The 25,084-nt window shown below is 30.5% G+C and overlaps 1 protein-coding gene across 4 annotated transcripts in view; it reads right to left on the reverse strand.

The window, feature by feature from the left end:
* The window catches only part of LOC129964241 (neogenin-like), a 307,312-nt gene that overhangs the window by 5,278 nt on the left and 276,950 nt on the right, over nt 1-25,084 (reverse strand). For 2 of the 4 annotated variants that reach the window (XM_056078986.1, XM_056078977.1), the window contains exons 9-25: nt 22,657-22,811; nt 21,836-21,970; nt 20,566-20,724; nt 19,209-19,258; nt 18,945-19,089; nt 17,405-17,515; nt 16,279-16,473; nt 13,770-13,865; nt 12,819-13,044; nt 10,966-11,168; nt 9,411-9,608; nt 9,190-9,325; nt 8,640-8,818; nt 7,404-7,505; nt 5,862-6,005; nt 2,164-2,451; nt 298-443 (exon numbers count right to left, since the gene is read on the reverse strand). In XM_056078986.1, coding sequence (XP_055934961.1) covers nt 298-443; nt 2,164-2,451; nt 5,862-6,005; nt 7,404-7,505; nt 8,640-8,818; nt 9,190-9,325; nt 9,411-9,608; nt 10,966-11,168; nt 12,819-13,044; nt 13,770-13,865; nt 16,279-16,473; nt 17,405-17,515; nt 18,945-19,089; nt 19,209-19,258; nt 20,566-20,724; nt 21,836-21,970; nt 22,657-22,811 — 2,668 coding nt within the window. Of the gene's footprint in view, nt 1-293; nt 444-2,163; nt 2,452-5,861; nt 6,006-7,403; nt 7,506-8,639; nt 8,819-9,189; nt 9,326-9,410; nt 9,609-10,965; nt 11,169-12,818; nt 13,045-13,769; nt 13,866-16,278; nt 16,474-17,404; nt 17,516-18,944; nt 19,090-19,208; nt 19,259-20,565; nt 20,725-21,835; nt 21,971-22,656; nt 22,812-25,084 lie in introns of all 4 variants that reach the window. The other 2 variants (XM_056078994.1, XM_056079001.1) reach the window with 2 other exon arrangements.

Raw genomic sequence — 25,084 nt, forward strand, 5'->3', positions numbered from 1 at the left:
ATTAAGTCAGAAAAGTCATAAAAAGTAAAGTTTGGGCTCACTTTAATATGTTTCTTTAAATTTCAAATCTCGATTAATTTAATAATATTAAATACCCCCTCCCTCTCAAGAATTCGTTATCAACTTGGGAAGTTATATAAATTAACGTTTAATAGTTTCCAGTGTACTAAGATACTCATTTGTTGGTTTGTTATGATTTATGTATTTTAAGCATACATTTTTCACCATATCAGTCATAGGAGCTAGTTAATGTGTTAGGCAGGAAAAGGAAAAGAAGCAAGAGATTTAAGTACCTACAGGCAGGTCCTCCTTTTCACTGCCGTCTTGCTGTCGGGGCATGGTGGAAGGCCGAGACTTCAGGGTTGATTGTTGAGATGAAGGGGTGGCTGGTCCGCCGCTTGTCACCAGTTTCTTTTGAGGACTCGCCACCTGCTGGGGTTTCACTGTAACACAAAGGAATTGGTTGACTAAAAACGAAGTAACAATTAAAGGAATAGCAGAAAACTCATTCTGGATTCTGGGGAAATGCCTTAAATTGCTGATAAGAAAGATAAAGAAAAAAATGTACAAAAGACACTAAAAGAAAGAAATGGGAAATATTATTTATTACTAATAGAACTTAGTATTAGATTAGTATTAGTAAAATTCAAAATTCTAACCTCTTGATCTCAAAATAAAATATGCATTTCTATAAAATGAAAAAATTATGCTTTTCATTAGATGTTTTATCATGTTAAACAGTCCTAGTGATTTTAGAGTTTAATACTACTTACAACAACACGGGAATAAACAAAAGCTTTTAGTGTCCAAAATATAGAATTCGTTGCAGATACATGAAGGGCGGCAGGTGGTTCGAGGTATAAGCCGTCAAATAAAATGATATATAGGCTTGAGATACTGGTTTTTGTTAATTATTTCAAATTTATTGACTAGTTGCTTTTGGAGATCAACTATTTGCCCATAGTGAATTAATCATCAAAAAACTAAAGATCCCCCCCAGCAATTAGAAACATTAAATTAATTGTGTCAATTTTTATTTCTTATAAAATTAAAGTTATTAATAGACATGAATTTCATACCAAATTAATAGTGTTTTTGTAACCATCGTCCATTTCCGAGAGATATTTTGAAAGCATTGCTCCGTTTTACATACATTGTGGGGAGAAAGTTAATAGTGCCAATTATAACCACTAAATAAAATATATAAGCTATCGATTTTACTAATTTTTATTTCTCGTGAAAGTTTACGATCCCTAGACAACTAACTCATCAAGAGTCGTCTGCGTCCTCCACCTTAATTTTCGAGAGAGATTGCAAAATAAAGTTAAAATATGGCTCCCAATATCAGCAACTATACTGTTCAGCCTCAAATAATTTCAGCACTTTTTATGCATAGTTAATAAATCAAAAAGCCTTTTCAGTATTATGTTTTCATAATTTAAAACAATAGTGTTGATAAATGTATTTCATTAAAATTCGTCGATATGAATTTGTTTTCCCTATATATCTATCGAATTGTAGAGGAAAACGTTAGGCGTGATTTGTTAAGAGGTCAAAAACATTCATAGTAATAATAATAATAATAATAATGAAGGGGGGAAAATAACGAATTGGTACATTAGTCGTGATTGGGAAACCTGTCGCGAATTTTTCCCATAAAGAATGTACAAAGATGTCGCGTGTTTTCGATTATTCACAAAAATGAATATTGGTGGAAGCTTTGATTATATATTTAGAAGCCATGAGCTTCCATAAAAAATACAATCTCTTGAAATCAATCTGATGGTTGTGGCTGGAAAATGGTTCATTAAATTTTCTTTTTTAATTTAAATATATAGGTTATCAAAACTGCTTAAAAAGAAAAGAAATTAATTAATAGTCATGTATTTTAAATTTCAATGATTCATTAACATATTTAATAATGTATTTACAATAACAGATAAACTACATGTTGTAATCCATTATTTGTTATGAGGAACGAAAATCCAACCATTTATTAGATAAGCATCCCATTTTATGGTGCTCCTTCTCGATCACCTAATGATAAAACCCGCCCTGGCTATGTTGGTGGGACTGACGTCAATATGAAAAGGGTATTGGAGACTGGAATTGTTTAATTTTATAATTCCAGTCAGCAGAAGAATTATTAGTTAGTAGACTCACCTATGTGCCGTGGTTGCGGGGTTGTAGGCGCGCTCTGGCACGGAGGTGCTGGCACACTGAATGATTTCAGAGAGTGATTGGGTGGCCTTTTGCTGAGGGTGCCCGAAACGGAAGTGCATTCTGCCGCCGATGTATTGGGGTTACTGGCGTAGGTCGTGTGTTGTTGGGCTGGTGTACCGCCCAGCACCGAAGCACCACCCAAGGTGATGTGCAGAGTGGGAGAAGTTACTTGATCGTACGGATGGTGAGTGCGCGTCGATGGAGAGGTAAGAGTAGATGATGATGAACCTGCAAAAAATGAGGTTACTAATTACTTTATTGAGAAGATAGTATAATACCGTGTTAAATAATATTTGCTGCGTTTGAGAAACAAATATTTCATTTTTTATAGGGATGTTGAAATTAAATACCCCGCGGAATGTATACATAAAATAACCTACAATTAGACAGCTTATTGGTATGAACGTATTTACTGTCTGTTTTCTGAAACGGAAACCTTTCGCACTTGAACGCATGCTCTAGGAAGCGTTAATTTCACCAAATTAGGGAGGAGGTGAATGATGGAGACATTTTTACATTTTATTTGGAAATAAAGTAAACTTTGATTATCAACAGAATTATCTCGGATAACCCGTAATGTTAAACTACCCACATGAATAATAAATATACACACACAGAAAAAGTGCATTTAATAGGACTAAATTCCAAGTTTAGCAAAGAATTCCGGGAATACGATTTTCTATCACATGCGAGTCACCTGTTTAAGGAGTAAAATCATTCAACTGTGATTCTTATTTACAATAGTCGATACTAGAATACAATCATCTTGATTACTTTTAGTCAATTACGGTAATTGATGTAAGATATAATTAGATTTAGTGACATTTTAATAGGCAACATGGCTGTTTTATGTAGGTTAGTTATGTAAAAAAAAGTGTTAAGGAGTTGCATATCCAAGATGACTATGAAAATTATAAAAAATGTAAACGGAATTTTTTTTAATCGAAAATATTAGATTTTATTATTAATGTTCTTTTTCATAATATCTTAAACAGACAACATGAATTGCATACATCGCATGCTCAACAAGTGGCATAGCTAGAGGAAGTGGCGCCCTAGTCATAATTTTTTTCGCCCTCATTCGTCATTAGCAAAAGTAAATGACGTTCGAGGCAAGACATTATTTTTACATCTCATAAATATTGCTCTTTAAAAAGTGGCATTAACACACTAGTGTTTTGTCTCCATGCGCTCACTATGACTGGCACCCTTGCGCAAAAAAGTTCTTGCTGGTTTGAGACGTCTTATCGATACGCGTTCGTATCCTTAGGCACATTTATTAATATATGGTCAACTATATTATGGTGATCTTTCAATTTTCTTTTAACTTAGAAACTTCTGCTATCGCAGAAATGATAAGTTTTATTAACTAATACCAGTTCATTGTCGCAAACTTTGTATTAATTATATTAATAGGATATTGGCAGCAGAAATAATGCGCAGGATTTGAGTGTTATATTTATGTAAGTTGCAGTTTCTGAATTAACTATGTCAAAACCAGACGACTGTCATAAAGATTACTTAATGCTGTTCATACAAAACATTGTTGCTATTAGCGATAGGCGAGGATCGAACTCGCAACCTTATGGTTCGTAGCCGAGTAACATGACCACAAGACAAAAAAAATTTCTCATGTCTCGTAGCTGTTATCTGGCTTATAAAGCGTCACCACATTACTCCCCCTCCAGTGCGTCGGAGGTGAGACGAACGATATTTTGTCCTGTTTTTGCTGTTATTAGTGGTGATATATTGGCTGTTGCGCCTTATCCAATTTTTATTGACTGATTATGTATCAGCTGCATTTTTTTATTGGCTGATTATGTATCAGCTGCATTTATTTATTGGCCGATTTTTTATCAGCTTTATTTATTTCTGGTAGAGGGCGCCACAACAGTTATATGAAGTTTGCGTATTTTCGTCATCGGGTCATCAATGTTGCTATTAGCGATAGGCGAGGACAGAACTAACAACCTTTGGGTTCGTAGCCCAGTAACGTAACCACAAGACAAAAGAAATTTCTCATGTCTCGTAGCTGTTATCTAGCTTATAAAGCGTCACCACAACATAAAAAATTTAGATTCACTTACATGAGTCTAAAAACCTAAAAAACGCTATTGAATAACTAACGCTATAAACCTTAAGGCGATTAAAATATGGTTTCTATCTGGTTAAAAACGAAGCTTTGTACAATACAATACATGAAGTACAAATTTTCATTTGAAATACAAATTTGGGTATTTTTACAACGATTGCAAATCGGAGATGATTGCCAAAGAAAGTATATGTTTGTGAGTTTTCAGAGATAAACCGAAACGTAATCGCGTTAGGATGACATGGAAGGCTTCTTAATATATATAATCTCAATGTTTTGTTTTTGTTGGTTTAGTAAATTTAAGGCTTTATTTGGACAAATTGCGTCAAGAGTATGGTTTTAAAATATTCAAAGCGATTTCAATGTTTAGGGTAACTATAATTCTTTTATAGAGTAATTTTGACACTTACTTTTAAAGGTTAATTCTTTGATATGAAAATGATTGACGATTTGGCGTTAAAAGGACGCCAAATCACCGCATTTTGCGTTGCCATAAAGAGAAGAAAATTCACGCTCTTATTCACTTTATCTTTTCGCAATATTTGGTACTGTATGCTGTTCCAAATATGTTATAATTTTAAATATTTATTTGTGTCATACTATTTTAGTTTTGGGCAACTTTCACTTTCGTTGCTATGTTCCTTTTTAAGAGTAAGACCGATATTTCGCCAAGTACGGGTGGGGGGATAAGGCCTTTTGTTTACAAATTCGCCAAAAGTTATGGTGAGTTTAAGATTGCATTAGGAACTATCAAATTATCACACTTGTCGAAAAATCGTTAAAAGTTCAAGATTTGGCGACGACATTCTTAAGTTGAGCCACAACTTCATCATCATAAATTTAACCCTGTTAATTTAGAGAATGCGATTGCAAATATTTTGTAAATAATTCTTTCATGTTTGATTAAAGAGGTCTGTCTTCATTAGTGTTTTTACAGGAAGTTTCTGCATAGTTTGATTGATGCTGAAAGCAATTCTATGGATACTGATATCGATCAACAAAATCGAAATTTTGATAATTGATAGTAATTATTTTGATGGAAGCGACAACAGAGAAAAATAATGGCACAGATCAAAATAAGCTATTGAGTAATGAATATATATAACCTAAAAAATTCAATACCTATTATGTTTCGGGAATTGCTGTACGTAATTTTGGAGTTAAGCTGCTACTATTTCTACTACGCCAAATGTAAGAGTGGTAAATATTTCTTTCATAAAGAACAACAATTCATTAACCAATCCCGTTGTGAACAATTTTTTCTAAAGAATTTAACTTATATTCGAAACGAAGTGATTAATGAAGTCCTTTGAATAAATGGGTATAAACTCGTAACGGTAACATAAGATTCGTATCCGAGTTTCTTGCCAAACATGTCAACAGCGAGCCAATCATCCAAAAATTTGTAAACAGTCAACTATCTTGAATGGCTACTAGAAATGGATGGTAACAACCGACTTTTAGGGTTGCATTAAAGAAATGACAGGTTTACATATGGCGAGAAATTGCTCCAAAATATTTCAGTCTAGTCAGCGTGACCACTTACCAGGATGAGCAGCGTCTATTGTGACATGAGCATGAGGAATGTTGTATTGCGTCCTCGGGTAGATGGGTCGGGCCAAACCGCTGGAACCCATTTCATAAGGGGATTCCAAACCTCCATTGGGAACTGGAGTGGTAGCTGATAAGGCTGAAGGGAGGAAAAAAAAACAGTTATGTATTTGCCAATAATTTGATGAAGATTATCTGTGAATAACAGTGACAACAAAGAAAAGTAAGAATATTATTAACATTATCATATTAACAAGATTATCACAAAATAATTTTGAGTAGCGTTTGTATTTAAGATAACGCCACCATGTGAATTGGCAGCAAAGTGATAATATAGTTCAATTAGTTAACTAACCATAGCAACGTGTCAAATAAATCATTATTAGTTTATGCCTAGTAACCGTAGTATTCGAGTTGTGAGTATAACTATAAAAACCAACCTCCCTACAATCAGGAGCTCACCTCATGTGATATCTGACTCTAGAGAATAAGCAGTCGTCAATTTGAAAAGAATATAGAGGTTCGGACTGTTGTGCAGTCTTTCTTTAACGCATGTGACTACGTTTGGAATGAATTTTTTGAAAATCGTTCGAAAATTGTTATATTTTTGAATATTTGCATAAAAGGGACTAAAAAATCAAGTATGAAATCTAAATATAATAGTTAACAAGGCAAAACTTTTTTTAAAAATGGAAAAAAATGGCTCTTTTTTTATCTAAAAAGAAGTATAAAGCAAAAAATCTTCTAGTTTAGAGGTTATCAAATGGTTTGCTTAAAATTTTGCAGAGAGCTTAAGAAATATGTTATCTAGTTCCTGAACTAAAAATTAAGCTGTATTTTTATCCATTCTTTTAATATTGGTTTTCAACTGATAAATAACACAAAAATTTCATTTTTTTTTCACATTATGAAGCTTTAAAATAGCTATAAAATATTTCTAAATGACTATATTATTTTTTCTTTAGTTCAGGAACTGCAAAACATGATGAAAAACTACTATACTACATTTGAACAAAAAAAAAAAAAAAAAAAAAAAAAAAAATGTTTTTAGATTTTAATTTATGATGTTTTACGTACGAAAATTCTATCATATTTGAGAAAATATCATCTAAAGATGTAAAATAACATTAAAACGTATGTGAATATAAAAATCAGTGTAATGTCCCAAAAAATAAACTTGGAAACAAAATCTGTTCGAACTTTAAAAATATTAAATTTAAAAAAAATTCACAATTTTGCAAAAAAATCTACTTTTCAACGTAGTCGCTTACAGTAAGTATTAAAGAAGAACTTAGGAAAACAGTGCTTTAAAAAATGATCTGGAATTATTCGTATGCCAAAGATTCAATCCCATTTAGAAGGAACAGGAACTTTTTTGCGATTGTGAGGTGAGCGTCACCATCTAAGTGCAAAGGGTCACACAAATCGATTTAAATTTAAAAAGATATCAGGGAAAGAACATACTTTAATCTAAGAAAAACATACGATGCTTATACATGCACAACAACCTAATTAAAAAACATTCGTTTTTACTTACTGGGAGGAGGAGGGGGAAGGCAGAAATTTTCTGGTGGTATTAAAAATGATTTTACTCTGGATTGACTAGAATCGGATACACCATCTAATGACGCCATGTCATCTATTCGTGCATAATGAAAACATAATGAAAACAAAACACAAAATTAAATGAACACGCAAGGAAAAAAATAAACAAAACGGCTGTTAAGCAGGGAAATAAACAAAAATCTTAATTTTCGCCATGCATTGAAATATATTTTTTAATACGGATAATTTGAAATCAACATAAATTGGTAACCAAAATTATTAATGAATTAAATATCACATGCAGTTGTAACTTTCCCTATAATGACTTGTACTTTTAAGAAACAGTGAAAATGTCCGGTAAGCGAATTTTTTTGAAAAAAAATTAGTTCTTCAGACAAAACTCATCGCATCGAAACAATTTTTTATATTATGATTGTGAAATATGAATTATTTGTAAGTTTGTGATATAAAATCTTCTTTGTATTATCTATCAAAGTGGCGAAATAAATGAAACCAAATTTCCATTTTTATTAATAGATAAATTCTGTTGAGATTCGATTTTCATTGATTTAATCAAACCGAACTGTTTTATTTTTTAAGTTTTATGAAAATAACTATGATTATTAATTAAGAAAGTATAATCTTCCTAGAAAATTTAATTAAAAATTAAACGAGTTTGAACCCTTTCCAATCAACACTTTTTCAATCTAACAAATTATTACTTTTTCATTTATTGTAGATTAATCAATTAAAATTAATTATTCATTCAATGTACATATATCATATTTCCATTTAGGATCTATCAAACCTTCTCCAGCCTAAATTAAAAGCTTAAATGCATAATGACAAATAGCATCAAAGGCTCGGAAAGGGCTAAATTAAAGACATTATACTCCTTCTTTTAAACTCTGCTTATTTTTAATATTAAAATGTTGGCTACGTTTCAGTTAGAAAAAATGATTTAAAAGATATATTGTTAAGAAAACAACGTTAAGTGCATTTCCAAGACGGACATGTATTAAAAATAATAGAAATTTAGGTAATGCTGAAGGGTTGATCTTAAGAGTGCATTCAATTTTTTTGGAGGTACATTCAAAAGGAACAAAAAAGTAAATTTTAATAAAATTAAAAATTGGCAAGATTTTTTCATATGTTCATGGCGACAACAGCTGATTAAAGTAAAAGTAATTGTTCATTAAGTTGATAGGAGTATCTTCGTCTTTTATACCAATATAAGATCCTTTCTTTTTCTCCATCACATCAATCATGACATCTGTTTCGTGAGGACTCCTGGACAACCCGGGGTGCTCTCCCTGACGAACTTTTTCCTTCAGCTCCATCTGGTCGTGATGGATCCACAAATCAGGGGGTTTCAGTTCTCTGCTGGTAGTTTTGGGTCCGCCATACCTGTTGGAAAAGAGGTGTTTCAGAAATAAGTTTTAATTTCTTTAATTTTCAGCGCTTTTACACTGGAATCAGCACTGGACACAATTGATCGCGGAGTACTTGAACTCGAAGTTTTTACCCTTTGAACCTAACAATATTGTAAGAAAATACAGAACAATTGCAGTTACATATAATGTGTGCATTATAAAAGCATAAAACGGCACGATAAATGGCCACATGATCTTATACAGATCGTTTGCATTTTCTAATTAATAAATTAAAGCTATGCACGAGGATCACGTGATCCATTTAGGATTTTCCAACTGTGCCCAGTAACTGTTCAAATGTCAACTCTACTTTTTAGGTAGTAGCAATGGAAATTTTAAATTAACCTGTTCTTTTGTACTGGAGCTAAATAAGCATTGTGTCGTCGTCTGCAAGCAACGGAAACAATAATGATGAGAATGATAACCACTATGCCACCCGACACAGCAGCGATGATAATATACAAGAAGTTATTAGCCAAACCTGCAAGAAAAAGAATGTTAATATACCTATTGTATGGGATATTTTCTGATTAAAAGTTCACACAATATAAATATATATACCATACCTGGTGGTGTTTTGTATACCACTTCAGATGATAATGGGCCATATCCTTTTGTATTTCTGGCTTGAATTTTAAAAAAATATACAGTGTCGGTTAGCAGATTTCTCAAGCTTGTGGATAATTTGTCCCCTATTACGCCTTCTACAACCCACTCTCTCTCCTTCGTTTCTTCTCTGTCAGTAGTATAGAAAACTACGTATCCTGAAACGTAGAAAATTTTAATTTCTAGTTTGCGACAAAGTAATAAGCAGGTAAAAAAGGAATGAAAATTTTTGTACAGTAATGTCACATGCGTAAGTGAAATGAATTTAGAGCATTTGGATCAAGATACCCTCATCAATGAAACCCTTTTATTTTTGGTTTCACAACACACGGATACATCACTTCATAGGTATACTTATAAGAAATACATAAAAGGCATTTTCAGACAAAACACACATAATTACCAGAGGAGGGAATTCTTTCTTAACTCACTAGGTGGCGTTAGCAGTTCACTTAAAGTCAAGGGGATTGTTACAGTATTAGAATTTTTTTTTTAAGGACATCACTTAAGAATTCTCCTGAAAAATTGTAATTGTGTAATAATGTGACCAAAAATGCGTGAACGATCTTTGGTTCGGAGAAGAATTATTATTTTGTTGCGAAGAATGGAAACTAAGAAAATTGAAAGAATAAGGAACTTGATTCAAAATGAAAAAGGATGCAGTCACTTCATGTCAATCAGCTCGAAATTAAACGATTACTTGGCTTTGTTTTCAGAGCAGAAAAAAAAGTAAGCATTAAGAATTCCAGCTAAAAAATCTTGAAATCTGGCAATTTTTTTAATAGAAAACTACGTAATTTGAAACACAGGAAGGAACATTTTGAAAAGCAAATAATTTTTTCTAGTTAGCAGGAAAGTGCAAAATATCTATAAAAGTTTTAATATTAGACATTCAAACAGGAAAAGTTAATCAGAATTCGTAAAAGTCAATTGTAATTCAGCAAGAATGGTTTTGCAAAGGGACTCGTTGATGCACGATTTTTGACTCGGAGAAGAACCGTTATTCTGCAGATGAAGAGAAGCAACAAAGCGGAAAAAATTACGTGGATCTGAAAGAAAAATGATAGAGAATGCAACCACATGATTGCATTTAGAATGAAAAATTTAAGATTATTAGTCATATTTGTTTGCAAAGTAGAAAAAGAATAAGTTTGGTGTTCTTCTAGAATTCTAGTTCAAGGACATTGAAATCTAACAAATTCTTTTGATTTTTGTTAAAATTCAGTTGCATTGCTGGTTAGAATAAGAAATAAGCTTTATGTATGTAAAAAATTGGTAAACAGTCGTTGCCTCGATGTAATGTAAAGTTTCATGGCCCAACGGACGATCTTGCCAACAACATACATGTTCTGTACAGAAATTTAGTTTTAAGCCATTCATTTTAAATAATAACAGTGTTGCATGAATATGAACTTTGGGATGAAATATTTATTAAAATAAACAACATATTGTGCTTAATAATAATAATAATAATAAAGCATTTTTCGGACAAGATTTTTTCTTTTTCTTTCTTACCTGTGATTTGACCATTTGGCTGTTTCGGAGGCTGCCACGTCAGAGTGACGGAGGAGGAATCGTCTTCGGAAGGTATCACAGTGAGATCTCTGGGAGGCGAAGACGGAGCGGCCTCTTGGGTGCTGTTGATCACGCTCATGCTCCAGGTACTCTCCCTCGATCCCTTCACCACCTTCACGCTGAACTCGTACTGCGTGTTGGGCCTGCAACAAACAGTTCTTCTGTTAACATCAAGAAGGCAATAGAAAATAATAACAGTAAAACCAGCAGGAGTAGTTTCCCAAAAACTTTCTCGCATATTCTCTAATAAAGATGTTATTCCTCCTCTTCTTAGATGATAATTGTGCATGTACAAGCACGCACATTTTTATTATTCTAAGAATCGGAGATTGGAACAACGTGGAAGGATGACAACCCCCTCCCTCCGACTCTTTTCTAACTCATGTAGAAAGAAAAGTGTGTATGCGCGCGCGCGCGCGCTTTGTAGAGGAATGAAGAAAAACAGAGTGCACATTTTGGAAATTTTTTCTTCGTGGGATTGAAATCAAAATCTGAATTGGAACTATACTTTTTAATAACAGGATGCCTTACTGAATTTGACTTATTTAAGTCATTTTTTTTATCCATCACACTTTTCATCATACATTGCTCATAACATTGACATACAGTCTAGATGTCACTTCGACGATCTCACTTGAACAAAAATAATTTTCAACGCAACAAATGTTAATATCTATTTATTTATATTGTCTTTGGTAATAACAATGGGGAAAATTATTCGAAAGGGAATTGTTTATACTGATATTTTTGACCATTTTTTATGTGCTATTATTGTGAGGTTTCTCAAATTTGTAGTAACGACGTTTCGTGTTATGTTGCGCCATTACTATATAAAAATACACCATGATATCATCATCTATCAAAATATTTATGTAACGTTTGAGACTATGTTAGAGATGAATTTTTTGAAAAACGCTCTAAAATAATTATACTTTTGAATTTTTGCTTAAAAATGATTGGAAAAACATCCATGAAATTATCCATCCTGTTAAATGACATAAGATTTTTAAAAATTGTAGAAAATGTTTTTTTTGGGGGGGATGGAGGCTAGAAAGAGGTATAAAGTAAAAATTCTTCTAGTTTAGAGGCTTGACAAATGATTTGGTTAAAATTTTGCAGATAGTTTGAAATTATATTACTTGGTTCCTGAACTAAAAACTAATTTGTCTTTCTATGCACTAAATAGTGGAGTTCGACTGATAAATAACACGAAAGTGTCTATTTTTTTGTAATATGTTTTTTGCATTAAAATTATTATAGAATATTTCTAAATCAAGCGATTACTTATTCTCTGGTTCAGGAATTGCAGGAAGAATTATCATACCAACGAAGAACAAATAATATTAATAAATTATCATACCAAATTTGAACAAATAATATGCATTAGATTTTAAATTATGAAGTTTTTCGTGAGAAAATTCGACCAAAGGTTAGAATTTGAGAACATGTAAAAGATGTAAAAATAGTATTTAAGCATCTGTAAATGTGCATATAAAAATCAGCAGTCCCCCCCAAAAAAAAATGGATTTAGAAACCTGATTCAAACGGTTTTATAAAGAAAATTGTTCAAACATTACGAATATTAAATTAAAAAAATAATTCATATTTTAACAAAAAGACTTTTTAATGCAATCACCTATTTTTAGATTTAAATCCACAGAAAAGAAATAATCCATAAGTAAATATTACTATTGAAATCACTACAATTCTTGATTCGGTTTAACAGATTTTCAAACATCTTATTTCAAAGGTAAGAAAACATATATGTAAAAAAGAAGTGTGTGAGTACCAACCTCAAATCGTCAATCATACAGTTGAGGTCAGTGGAATTGAAGTATCTGTATTTGGCGGCGCCGGTCGTAGAGTAGGGACTGTATCGCACAGTGTAATATCGATTATCTGTTACCAACTGATTGCGAGACAACGTGCTATCTGTCCAGTACAAGACAACAGTGGAGGACGAGAGAACGATGGCCTTCAACCCCACAGGTGGAAGCATCGGGGTAGGAGGTTCCGCAGCTGGATGAATAAAGAATAGAATCATTTTCTAGGAAAAGCAGCTGAAATACTGTTTACATTTAAAAAATAATAATAACAAAATAAATAACAAGTCCTAGATTAAATAAATATTAAGCGAGGATATTAATATATTGATACTTAAACATTAGATAAACGTGGGAGCAATGAAATTATGACAGAATTTACGCTGTTTCTCTCTTAAAGTCAAACGACAGTATTCATCTATTATTTATACCATGTTGTCACCTATATTTTGCCTTACCAGTGCTAAAGATACAGGGTCATCCGGAGTCAATATTTAGTTGTTATTAATTTTACTTTGAGATCGGTGGTCAAATGATGTCCTTACTCCACTGTTGGCTTTGTCAACATGCCATTCAAATATAAAAAGCGGATAATTCTTGACTTACAATTATATCCTAATTTCTTCAGAAACTGATTAAGAAATTGGGATACAATTAAGAACAGCAAATATGCTTCATTTTTAAAAAAAATAAAAAGCTCTTTTAATCTGGTTAGATGGCTTGATTTATGTTAAAGACATAGTTTCTAATATGTCAACTTTCTTTGGCTATCTCTGAATCCATACAAGTTTCTTTCTTTCTTTTAAAAAAAATATAAATGCTTAGTGATAAGTTAAATCATTCGAAGAACAGGCATCAAGCATAATTTTTACAATGTTCTTCTTAAATTTTTAAATAATAAAAAATAATGTCAATACTTACGTGCTTGAATTAATGTTTTTACTGTCTCATAGATTGGTATACCATCGCCAACTTGATTAAAAGCTCGTAGACTTATTACATATTCTGATGATGGCTCTGCAAAAATACATTCAATATTTATAGCTTATGATTAATTAATATTTATCCATACTGTTAATTTGGAGATGGTAAGAATAATAAATAATTGTATATGCTTTTAATTCCAAAACTGAAAATCGATACTATCTTAAAAAAGAATATTGTTACCATTATTTTTTCTTTTTATATCAGTTTAAATGATTACATCCATTAAAAAAAATCACTCGTTTCACACGTTTGATTAGTTGAGATATTCGGTAGCAGATAATTATCAATAAATTGAAGAATTATTTAAAGAATAAAATATTGTATTTATTCCATGCTATATGCATACTGAATAATATGATACATTCGAAGCTAATGAAATAGATACTCGACAAAGTTAATAAATATAATTTAACACCCGCAGTAATGATCGTCATGACAACTAAATAGAAGATAACTAAATAAATTCTTAGATTAGATAAATATTCATATTATATATATATATATATAATACCATAATACATTTGTAGAAAAATGGAAATAACAGTACAAATGGGAACACAGATATCGGAATTGGAGAATCGCCACTATTTCGTATAATCTATTAAGTTATGGAAAGAGTTAAAAGCGAAAAACGTGATATCTTATGTATTAGAAAAAAGGTAGATTAAAAATGCAAAATTCATAAAACGCTCTGACAAGAATTTTTTTGTTACTATATCAATTAGATAAAAAAAGTCTATTTTTTATAATTTTGTAAATAATAAATAGTTTTATAATAAATAATATGATTATAAAATGTAAGAGACAGTGATATTTTGCAAAAGAAGTGTAACAAAAGAATTTATTTTTTAAATAATACATTCCATAATCATCTTATCAATTGATGAAACATAGTTCTTAGAAAGCGTATTTCTGTACTAATGGTTAATAATGAGTAGAAATACGATTTTCTATTAAGTTTAGAATAGTTTTCATTATTAAATAAAATATTTGAAGTCATTTATATTAAAATTTTATCAAATGTTCTTTTATATAAGGAATTTAAAGATTTGGTGGATGTTAACGGTAAGCAGTATGTAACAAATATTAAAAGAAAAGCAAACAAATATTGGCAGAAAATTGGCTCTTTACAGTTTATCATTTATTAAACTTCTATTAAATAATCTTATCTGTTATCTGTAACCATTAAACAATACATTTTATTTTTCTAACAGAGAACAATTAACAAATAAATATTTTTCATAAATAAATCCTATCTTATTAAAAATAAGGAAAATTATTTACACATCAATAAAAAAATATATCGCGAAGTGGAATTTTTTGAAAGAAAAATTCTTATTAATCTGGCTGTGAATATTGTTACAAACCTGTAATTTTGCTTCCCATCTCGAATAGTGTCATCGTAAGAAAGACCATTTTACGGTGAGCCCTGCTGGGTGATAATCGGGTACCGCGTCAGTGATCTCAGAGCTTGGCGACAAAATAGATATTACTGGGAACTTCGAGAATGTTATCGATCCATCCAATAGGATACGCCTGATTGGTCCGAAAACCTTCCCGGCCCGCCTCCCGGGAGCTATAAGTCTCGAGCCGGAAAGAATTGGAATTGGAATCGGAGTTGGAGTCGTAAACAAACAACGAATTCTCGAGAGGACTGCTAAGCAACGGCGGTATTGTCCGGCGAAGTGCCAGCGTTGTGTGGAGCTCAAGCGAGTGCTGAACTGAGCTGTGGGCCGAGTCCTTGTGTTTATAGTGGAAGCAGCGTCGTGTCGTCTGAGGAGTAGCTAGTACTGTAGTAGTGTGTCGGCAGCTGGATACAGCTAAAGCAAGGAGAAAATGGAGAATTTCAGCCATTTGGAGAGACCTACGTGAGCGTAGAGTGAATCTACGAAGATTCCCTCTCCTGCTGAATTCTGTATGGCCGCTTTCTGTGCTGTGGCTGTTATTACTACCTTGTAAGTTACTGTTTGCTGCTGTGTGCTGTCCTGTGTTCGTCTCGGCTGTATATATGTGTCGTCTGTGTATTCGTCGCCTCTGTGTTAGTGTCTACGTGTTGTTTTCTACTAAAGGACTGTTTCTTTCTGCATCGACAATCAAATCTTAAAAGAACCCCGCGATGGAAGAGGTGATTCCGTAACAATATTAATTACTATGAAACTAAAATTATACAATTTTTCCATCTATTTAACATATTCCCAAAAAATTAGGCATATAATAAAATAGTTGTTACGGAGCGCTATGTTTTCTATGGTTTCCAGACTAAATTTGTGTGCCATACAGAAGCAAATATTTGATTCGAGAATGTGAAAGATCGTACATCATTTTTTTCCATCTTTAAACAAAAATTGAGAAATATATAATTTATTAATATGATTATCTATGTAAAATATAACTTATTATAAAAAAGATCCAGAAAATAATAATATTAAAAAAACCAACTCACGGAGATTTTCAATGTTGTAATATCGCTGCTTTCCATCCAGGACTTTTGTATAGACGTCCGGGAATCCGATTCCCCAACCAATCGTGTAACCTCGGATCATTATATTCTGATTCCGAGGCGGCGTCCAGCTCACATAGATGCTGTCAGCTGTAGGGCGAGCTCGTAGAGAGGTAGGTCGATCGGGAACTCGAGATTCTACAATAATGATTAGATTTTAAACCCAAGGTTAATCAATGAGCTCTAAAAATTTTACAAACTCCAAATAATTCAACTTTGACAAAAATTTAAAAGAGACTTTTTTTTCCAAATAAGATAGTATAATACTTTTCAAATATTGTAGCCAAATAAATTATTGGGAATAAAATCGATATTAAGAGACAATGCTAAAATTTTCATTTGTTACTAAACAAGAGTACGATGATGTTACTACTTTCTCGGAAACAGAAGATACCGATCAAGTGCATAGCTTCAAACAACTTATCTAACAATCGTTGGAACTGAAGAATTGGATAATTGTCACTAGAGTGTTAGAAAAGTATTCTTCTTTCATTTTCGCACTTTCATATCAAAATACCGGCCGAATTAAATTAATGTCTGAGCATTTTAAACAGCATTATAAATTTGTTGAACATATTTAAAGTAAATATTTTCTGACAAGACTTGTTTAATATTTATCTGAAGAATAATAAAATATGAGAAATATATCATCAGGTATTCAATAATAATATGAGAGATTTAGAAAATTGAAATTCTTATGAATGTAAACAATACAAAAAGTTCAGTTCGTGCAAATTGAAAAAAAAAAAAAACATATTTTCATTAATTATGAAGTTACTTGATTTCATTGAACATGAGGTTAATAATAATAATAATTTTGAGTATTAATAGTTAATGCTCAAAAGAAAATTATTAACGAAACTGAGAATACTTTAAAATGAAATGACATTAATTTTTTACAAATTGAAAAATTAATTTTAAATTTTAAACTAGCATTAAAATTATTTTATGGAGAATACTGTTAAAATGTTATGATTTTTTTTAAATAAAATTTCAGATATTGATTACGGATGCAATATATGATGCAATACAATCTTTAGCATAAAAAATTGGTTATTGTATCACTTACCATCCAAATCATTTTGATAAGTATCGACAACTATCCAGTCTGTGGCTGGTCCGCTTCCATTTATAGTTAAAGCCGATATTTTTATGCTGTATTGCGCTCCCTTTTCCAACCCTGCGAGGAGAAGAATATAAAAAAGTTATCTGTTTGCAAAATTGTTCTTCCACAATTACTTTTTTGGGCTTGAATAAAAAATAAATTAAGCACAAGAAATTTTCAGTTACTTTTGAACTGTTTTCCTAATGTTAATTATTAAATATCCACATTTTATATAAAAGACTTTTTTCAAAGGATCGATTAATGAACAGATTTAAATTTAATTCTTCACACGTTTATTTATGAATTCTCTTACACTCAAATCTCTTTCTTTTCTTATAATTTTAATTTTTATTATATATATATATATTTTAAAAAAATATTTAGTTAATTATTAGATATTTTGAGATTTTTCAAAGCAAGACCAGAAAAATTTTTAAGAACACACACAAGCTACATAAAATTAAATATTCCTTTTTATGTAATATGTGAGCTAATCGGAACAGGAGTTGCTAGAATTGACATGCGACATACAAATAAAAATGTGTTGCTCACAGTCTTACATTTTTCCTTTATTCTAATGTGCAAAAAAGATTGATCGGTTTCCAAATGTTGAGTAGAGGTATATTATTTATTTCATTTACGGTGTTGCTTATGGTCATTCTATAAAAAAGACAGTTACTGTATTGATTTTACCTAGGTTTTTCTTTATCGAATACTAGGTAAGATAAAAAAAATAATATTCAGTATTTTTGTATTAAATATCTTCTTGGATTCAAGCTCTTAAAAAATTAATAATATTTCATTAATTTAAATTTAAAGTTTTAAGCACTAAATTAATGAGTTAATTACAAAATGTTAATTGGAAATTAAGCAAAATTTATATATTTTTTAGCTACATCTTCTGAAAATATCTCACAAAAATGATTTTTATGTTATTAAAAAATTACCTTTTTAAAGTATTTTTATTGTTATGATGGAATTCAAAGCAATTTCTTAATCTCTTCAAACTATTTAATCGCTGGCTTTCGATAAAGTTAAAATTAAGGAAAAAAACTTACTTACATTTTCATTAAGTTTTCATTTGGATTTTTATTTTGTGCAGTATACTCTATTTAATTTGCATGCTCAATAATTTGTACTAAATCAATTTCATTAAACTCATATATTTTAGTCTTTTAAATAAAAATGTGAGATTTTCAATAAATGCATCTCATTTTAATGTTAATAATTAAATAGCCAAGAAAAACAATGTTCCGAGCAAACAAGATAATTAGGATTTAATACAATCCAATAAAATACTTTGAAATTCCAATAAGATACGGCTTACTATTTATTAACTGAAACTGCAAATAGTTGATCAGCAGTTTTCTAGATTCACCATAAAGAGTTTAAAGGAAATTGACAATCAAAATAAGAAGTCTATCCTTTCTTACAATGCCTCTATTCTTAAACAAAAATCGAAAAATAAGAGACATTAAAAGGGTAGTGATGATCATGTTCTCACCAGTAAGAGCATAGAGTCTTCTGTTTCCATCAGTGGTTACGGTGTCACCTCGGCGGCTACCTTTCAGTTTATAGCGAATTTTATAGCCCACAATCACGCCATTTTGGCTCTCTTTTGGCGGAGGCTCCCAGCGAACAATGACAGTCTAGAAATTCAGCAAGTGAATAAAAATGCTTAACTGTTATTGAGAAAATGCAACAGAATAATGGGTATGAAGCTATGCGCAAGGATGGATGAAAGGAAAAAAAATGAATATTTACTCACACTTGAGCTCGATGCTTCTATTGTCACATTTTGTGGCGTGTCACTCGGTACTGTAAGAGAAAAAGTAACAACATTAAATCTCTAATCAAAAATAATTAGAAGTATTTAATTTTGTCAATAAAAAGAATTTCTTAAATAAGAATCCTTTCATAAAAGAACTATACAAACATTAATAAATTCAATTTATCTACGTTCTTAAAAGCAATTATTTTTTTAAATCCTCAAATGCAGACATTTATTTTTGAGTTGCGAGGAATCTGACTTTCCCACACTTCTTAGAGTATAATTCTTGTAATTTCAACCTGCCAACATGAAACACAGTATCATGTGAAAAATCAGGCTGCCAAAATAAATCCTTGCTTAGCTAAATTTCAATAAAATACTTTTTTGAAGGTAAATAATTACTAAATACTTTAATAAGTACTTAAATACTTCTTTTCTGTCTTTTACGTCGTTGTGGTGAATATGTCGATTGAGTTCATGAACATAGTTTACACAAAGCTCTTTTAATAGTTACTAAAATGAGCTTTTTGCTTAGTCACGAAAAAGAAGAAAAGTGTCATTTAATGAATTCCTCTCTTGTTTATTCACCGTGGTTTTATTTCATGTATTTATAATTTATCATATCACTAAAATAAGAATATAATGAAGCATTTTACTAAAATACAACATCCATAAATATTGTCGCTCAAATCAGAACATCTAGGAAACGCCATGGCTCAACCGGCAGAACATTTCATTTCTGATTGGTTGGTCCATGGTTTGAATCCCAGCCCTGATGTTTTATCCAAAGAATGGAGATATTTTATTTTAAATGTTATTTATTGTCTAAGATCTGGAAGGTTCTACATCTTTCTTAAATATTCAAATTGGATTGTTCTCGAACTTTCTATATATGTATAACAGCTGAGCCCTGTCAGTGATGGGTAAGTTCTCAGTCTCGTGCTATTGTGAGTTGCTTCGTTCTAATAAATCTAATATTTTGTTCAAACTAACGGCATAGTTCTAGACATCTGTGTGACAATATATATTCATATTCAATTTTGGTCATTCTCCTTAAACTGACTTCATTTGATTACTTTACATAACAAGATTAAACGAAGCAGTTAAAAAGGTGCCAATTTTTCCACCTATTAGCAGTTGAAAACATTTTACCATCTTGATATTTACGAGTTATTCAAAAATTATTTAAGGTTAATAATAATAATTATTATTATTGTAAGAATATCTATATTTACAGCAAATCATCGCAAAATGAAAGAAGATAACAGTACCAAATATTTTAATATTAAAAAATATTTATAATTAAATAGTAAAACATTAATTTGAAGATAAATATTTTTAAAAATAATCTCACCATCTGAGAGTGTTTTCACCGTTACTTCTTCTGAATTCAAGCCTTGACCGTTGGCATTGAATGCTGCCACCCAGAAATTATAATCGGTAAATTTCCTGAGTCCTCTTAACGTGTGACTGGTGGCTTCCGTTGTGGAAACTTCTCTCTCCTCAGACGCACCTGCAAAAATTTAATCAATTAATTGCTGCAAGAATTATTTCGCTTTTGCATCAAGTATGTAATACGGGAGGATTCAAGATGATGATGACAGCATTCATGATGGGATTTAAGATTAAAATTGTCAGTTTTTCTGATTAATTTTTTTCTTGTTTGAATCAATAAATATACTGATAAAAAAGGAATTAATTTTTATATAGTACCAATATCCTCTTTATCATATTTAATAAGATTTTTAAGACCAAGAATTCAAACAAAAAAGTTCAAATCCTCTGCATTTAAAAATAATTAAATTATATGAAGTTTTGAATATCACTATCCCGAATGATTTTAGAAAATTTGAATGATTTTTAAGAAGAACCGCTGGGCATGTGATTCCACAGTCCAGTGGCTCTTTTGTCCGGCCTAAAATACTGAAATTTCAAGTTCAGATCAGTTTTGACTGAAAAAGAGTGGATGTTTTGTTTTGTTTTAAATATTACAGTTCTGAGGATATTTTACTAAATGTGACTAATATGAGTGGGAATAGGGAAACAGTTGTGACATCAGAATTTTTTCGTACTAACATATATTGACTCAAATGAATAAAACATAACTTGCAAAATCATTTAAATCATTATCAATTGGAAATATATCTAATGGTTTAAAAATCAGATATCAGACCTTCCAAGTTTTGAGTCGGTATCGCTCATTTAATGTATTTTAAAGCATTTTTAATGTTTCGCAACTTAATATGTAATCTAATATGTAATTTTTCTCTAGAGTATTCTTTATTGTTTGCAAGGGTCCAATGTCATCAAGTGTAGTTTGTTCCTTTGTGCTAGGTGGGGTTGCTCTTCGGCGGCCCCATCAAGTTTCTCGGATGGCCTCTGGCTAGATCGGAGTATCGCACAGTATACCATATAATTTAAATAAGATGCATTAAAATCAAATAAAATATCCAATCATATTGCTTACTTTCAAGGAAAATTTTTATGAAATTCGACTCGGTTGCACTTATATATTCTTATATTAAACATTGCGTGAATTTGTAACGCCATTGAAAATGTAGTTTTTTAAATCATCTATCATGATTCAGATAAATAAAAGATTCCATTATGAGAAAATTACACACCTTCTTCCATGTAAAACAGCTTGTATTTTTGAATAGGTTCGAGTGCTGCACTTTCTGGTGGGTCCCATGACACGTGTATAGAAACTGGAGAAAGAGCGACAGCTTTCAGATTTCTTGGAGCACTCGGCACATGAACTATAAAAAGGCAAAATGGGAAAAAAAATGAGAAAACTATATTATTATACACATTAATAGAATAATTATTTAAACAACTATTTATGTCATCCTGTAAAACATAACACATTTTTTTTAAGTCTTAGTTTAGTTTCATACTAGCGGTACCAGCACGGCGTTGCCTAAAACATGATAAATGTCAGCAAAATCAGAATCTCAATAACATAACATAAAGCTATGAAAAAGAATCTCAACATAACATAAAGCTATGAAAAAGAATCTCAATAACATAACATAAAGCTATGAAAAAGAATCTCAACATAACATAAAGATATGAAAAAGAATCTCAACATAACATAAAGCTATGAAAAATAATCTCAATAACATAACATAAAGCTATGAAAAAGAATCTCAACATAACATAAAGCTATGAAAAATAATCTCAATAACATAACATAAAGCTATGAAAAATAATCTCAATAACATAACATAAAGCTATGAATCTAACGAAATTATATTAATTTTACATATTTATTCTTTTTCGTAACAGTAATAACGTCTTGTAAACTAAAGACAATAAAAATAGAAACAAACAACTAAAAATGAAGAAAGAGAGTGAGAGGGAGTATAATAATAATTTTCATGATTTTTGAATTTCATTTCAATTTGAGATCAACTTTTAATGACTGCAAGATACTGCAACTTGCCTTCACTCTGTGTCTCTACTGTTATTTCTTCGGAGCTAGTTCCAGGACCATGTTCATTATAAGCCACCACACGGAACTGATATTTGGTGGAAGGCTGGAGACCCTGAATGTTAATTTCTTCTAGTCTTAGACGTGTAGTATTTAGAACTCGCTCTCTGAAATAAAAAACAATGGGGTTATTATTGAAATATAAACGAAATTATTATTTTAAAAATCATTACTTGTGGAGAAATTTACAATATTATATATATATATATATATATATATATATATATATATATATATATATATATATATATATATATATATATATATATATATATATATATATATATATATATATATATATGGAATCAAATATTACCCAGTAGCAATCTTCTTTGGTATTTTTTAAAACGAAAATTAAAAACAATTATATCTTTTATATTATTTAAAAAATATATTAATAATATATTTATATGTAACTAATCGCAGTTGACAGATAGTCCTACCGCGATATTGGTTGCATTTAATTTTAAGTTAATAGATCATTCATATCCACGATTGCGTCAATAAACTATTTTTAAGCATCAAAATGTGAGAGACATTGAAACAGTGTTGTTTTAATAGACTTGCACCTGTTCTATTTACTATATACATGGACGTTTGTAATGGATTCAAATCTTATGACGTCTCAGCACCATTAGAAACATAGCTGTCCGGATCAATTATCTTTTAAAAGCACGTTATCGTTCGCTTTGCAGTAGTTCCATTTTTTTTTCATTTTTAAGTAAACTAAGCATTTAATAAACACAATTTCTTATTCTTAGGTTTCAACAAAGAAGGAAAATTACATGATTAAGTATTTAATATAACAACAAAAATGGTTTGGACTTCATTACATTATAATAATGAAAGCTATTATTGCAGATAATATTAAAATATTTTTTTTAAAAAAATGTTCAAATTTAGTAATAAACTGCACGAGAACTAAATTGATATAATTAAAAAGACAATTTTTTGAATTTTAAAGTGGTGTAAAAATTAAATTCATACAATAATAATTCCTGTTTATCATCAAAAAAATTATAATTTCACTTAATCTTTAATTAATTCAAATTTTTAAAAACATCGCTCCTAGATAAACATTTACAATCTTCAAAGTGTATTTCTGTCAAATTAAGTATTTCCAAGCAGAGTGCCAAGAACGCTAAACATTTTGTTTAAAGTTACTCCGCTCGGGGCTTGTTACCCAAATCTGAATAACTCAAGAATAAAATCGTTTCCATAAAACATTAAATCACTGTGTTTAAAATAGAAATAGTTTAATACATGCATACCAAAACATTAAAAAAAATTAATTTTATTTCTTGCAAACATTGAAACTTTTTCGCAAGAAGAAAATGAAATAAACGACGATTGTTAGCTTAAAATACATTATTAAACAAACTTTTGAAGTTACACAAAAACGAAAGAACACACACTCAAAATAAATTCTAGCATCTGTGCCATTCCTCAAAAAAGAAATTTTTTTAATTGGACAGACTCTTCAGTTAATGGATATAGATAAGGGGAAAAAAACAACAACCCTAACTAGTTCAAAGAAAAGTAATTGTTTAAAGAGACGGCGATAAATGAGATAAGGGAGTGATATATCTTCAATCAATAAATGTGCAAACAGGGAATAAAATATCACAGCTTTACTGAAGAAGAAAGCACTTAGGGAAGCTTTTAAGAAAAGACGATAGGAAAAAAAAAATGATGATAATCGGAGTTAAAGTAGTCAATTAAGATGTCTTTTTATTCTTTATCTTTTTAAGCTCATCTGCTTACACACTAGAGTTATTCTTTGTAATGGAATAGTTACAATCGAAATTTTATAACTTTTTATTAAAAAACGTTGGATTTGTTTCAAGTACGATTTATAAAAAAAAGAACATTTTATTCGTTATCATTTAATGTACAAAAATAAAAGGTTCGCAAAATAAAAATTTGCGTTTTCATCTTAAATGTAACGAATGTTAGAACTAATCGACATTGATATTATATTAGCTTTATTTAAATAAGTTTTGAAAAAGCAAGTCTTTAACATTTGGAATCTCAACTACAGTAAAAAAGTTTCATTATTAGCTAACCATGATTTTCTGTATCATATATCGCTATAAGATTTGTGTAATAGTACAGGGTGTTCATTAATTATTGTCGAGGTTTACGTACCTCATAACTTTCGAATAAAAAATATTACGCAAAAACCGATTACGTATTCGTAAATTACAACTCAAAGAATTTTATTAATGATATTAAAGTGTAAAGCTTACACAATTTGCACTTTGTAGGCATTCAGCTGAAGGCGATTATGTATTCGTAAATTACAACTCAAAGAATTATGAATACGTAAATAACAGCTCAAAGAATTATGTATTCGTAAATTACAACTCAAAGAATTATG

This window comes from Argiope bruennichi, chromosome 1, assembly GCF_947563725.1.
Source record: "Argiope bruennichi chromosome 1, qqArgBrue1.1, whole genome shotgun sequence".
Taxonomy (NCBI): Eukaryota; Metazoa; Arthropoda; class Arachnida; order Araneae; family Araneidae; genus Argiope; species Argiope bruennichi.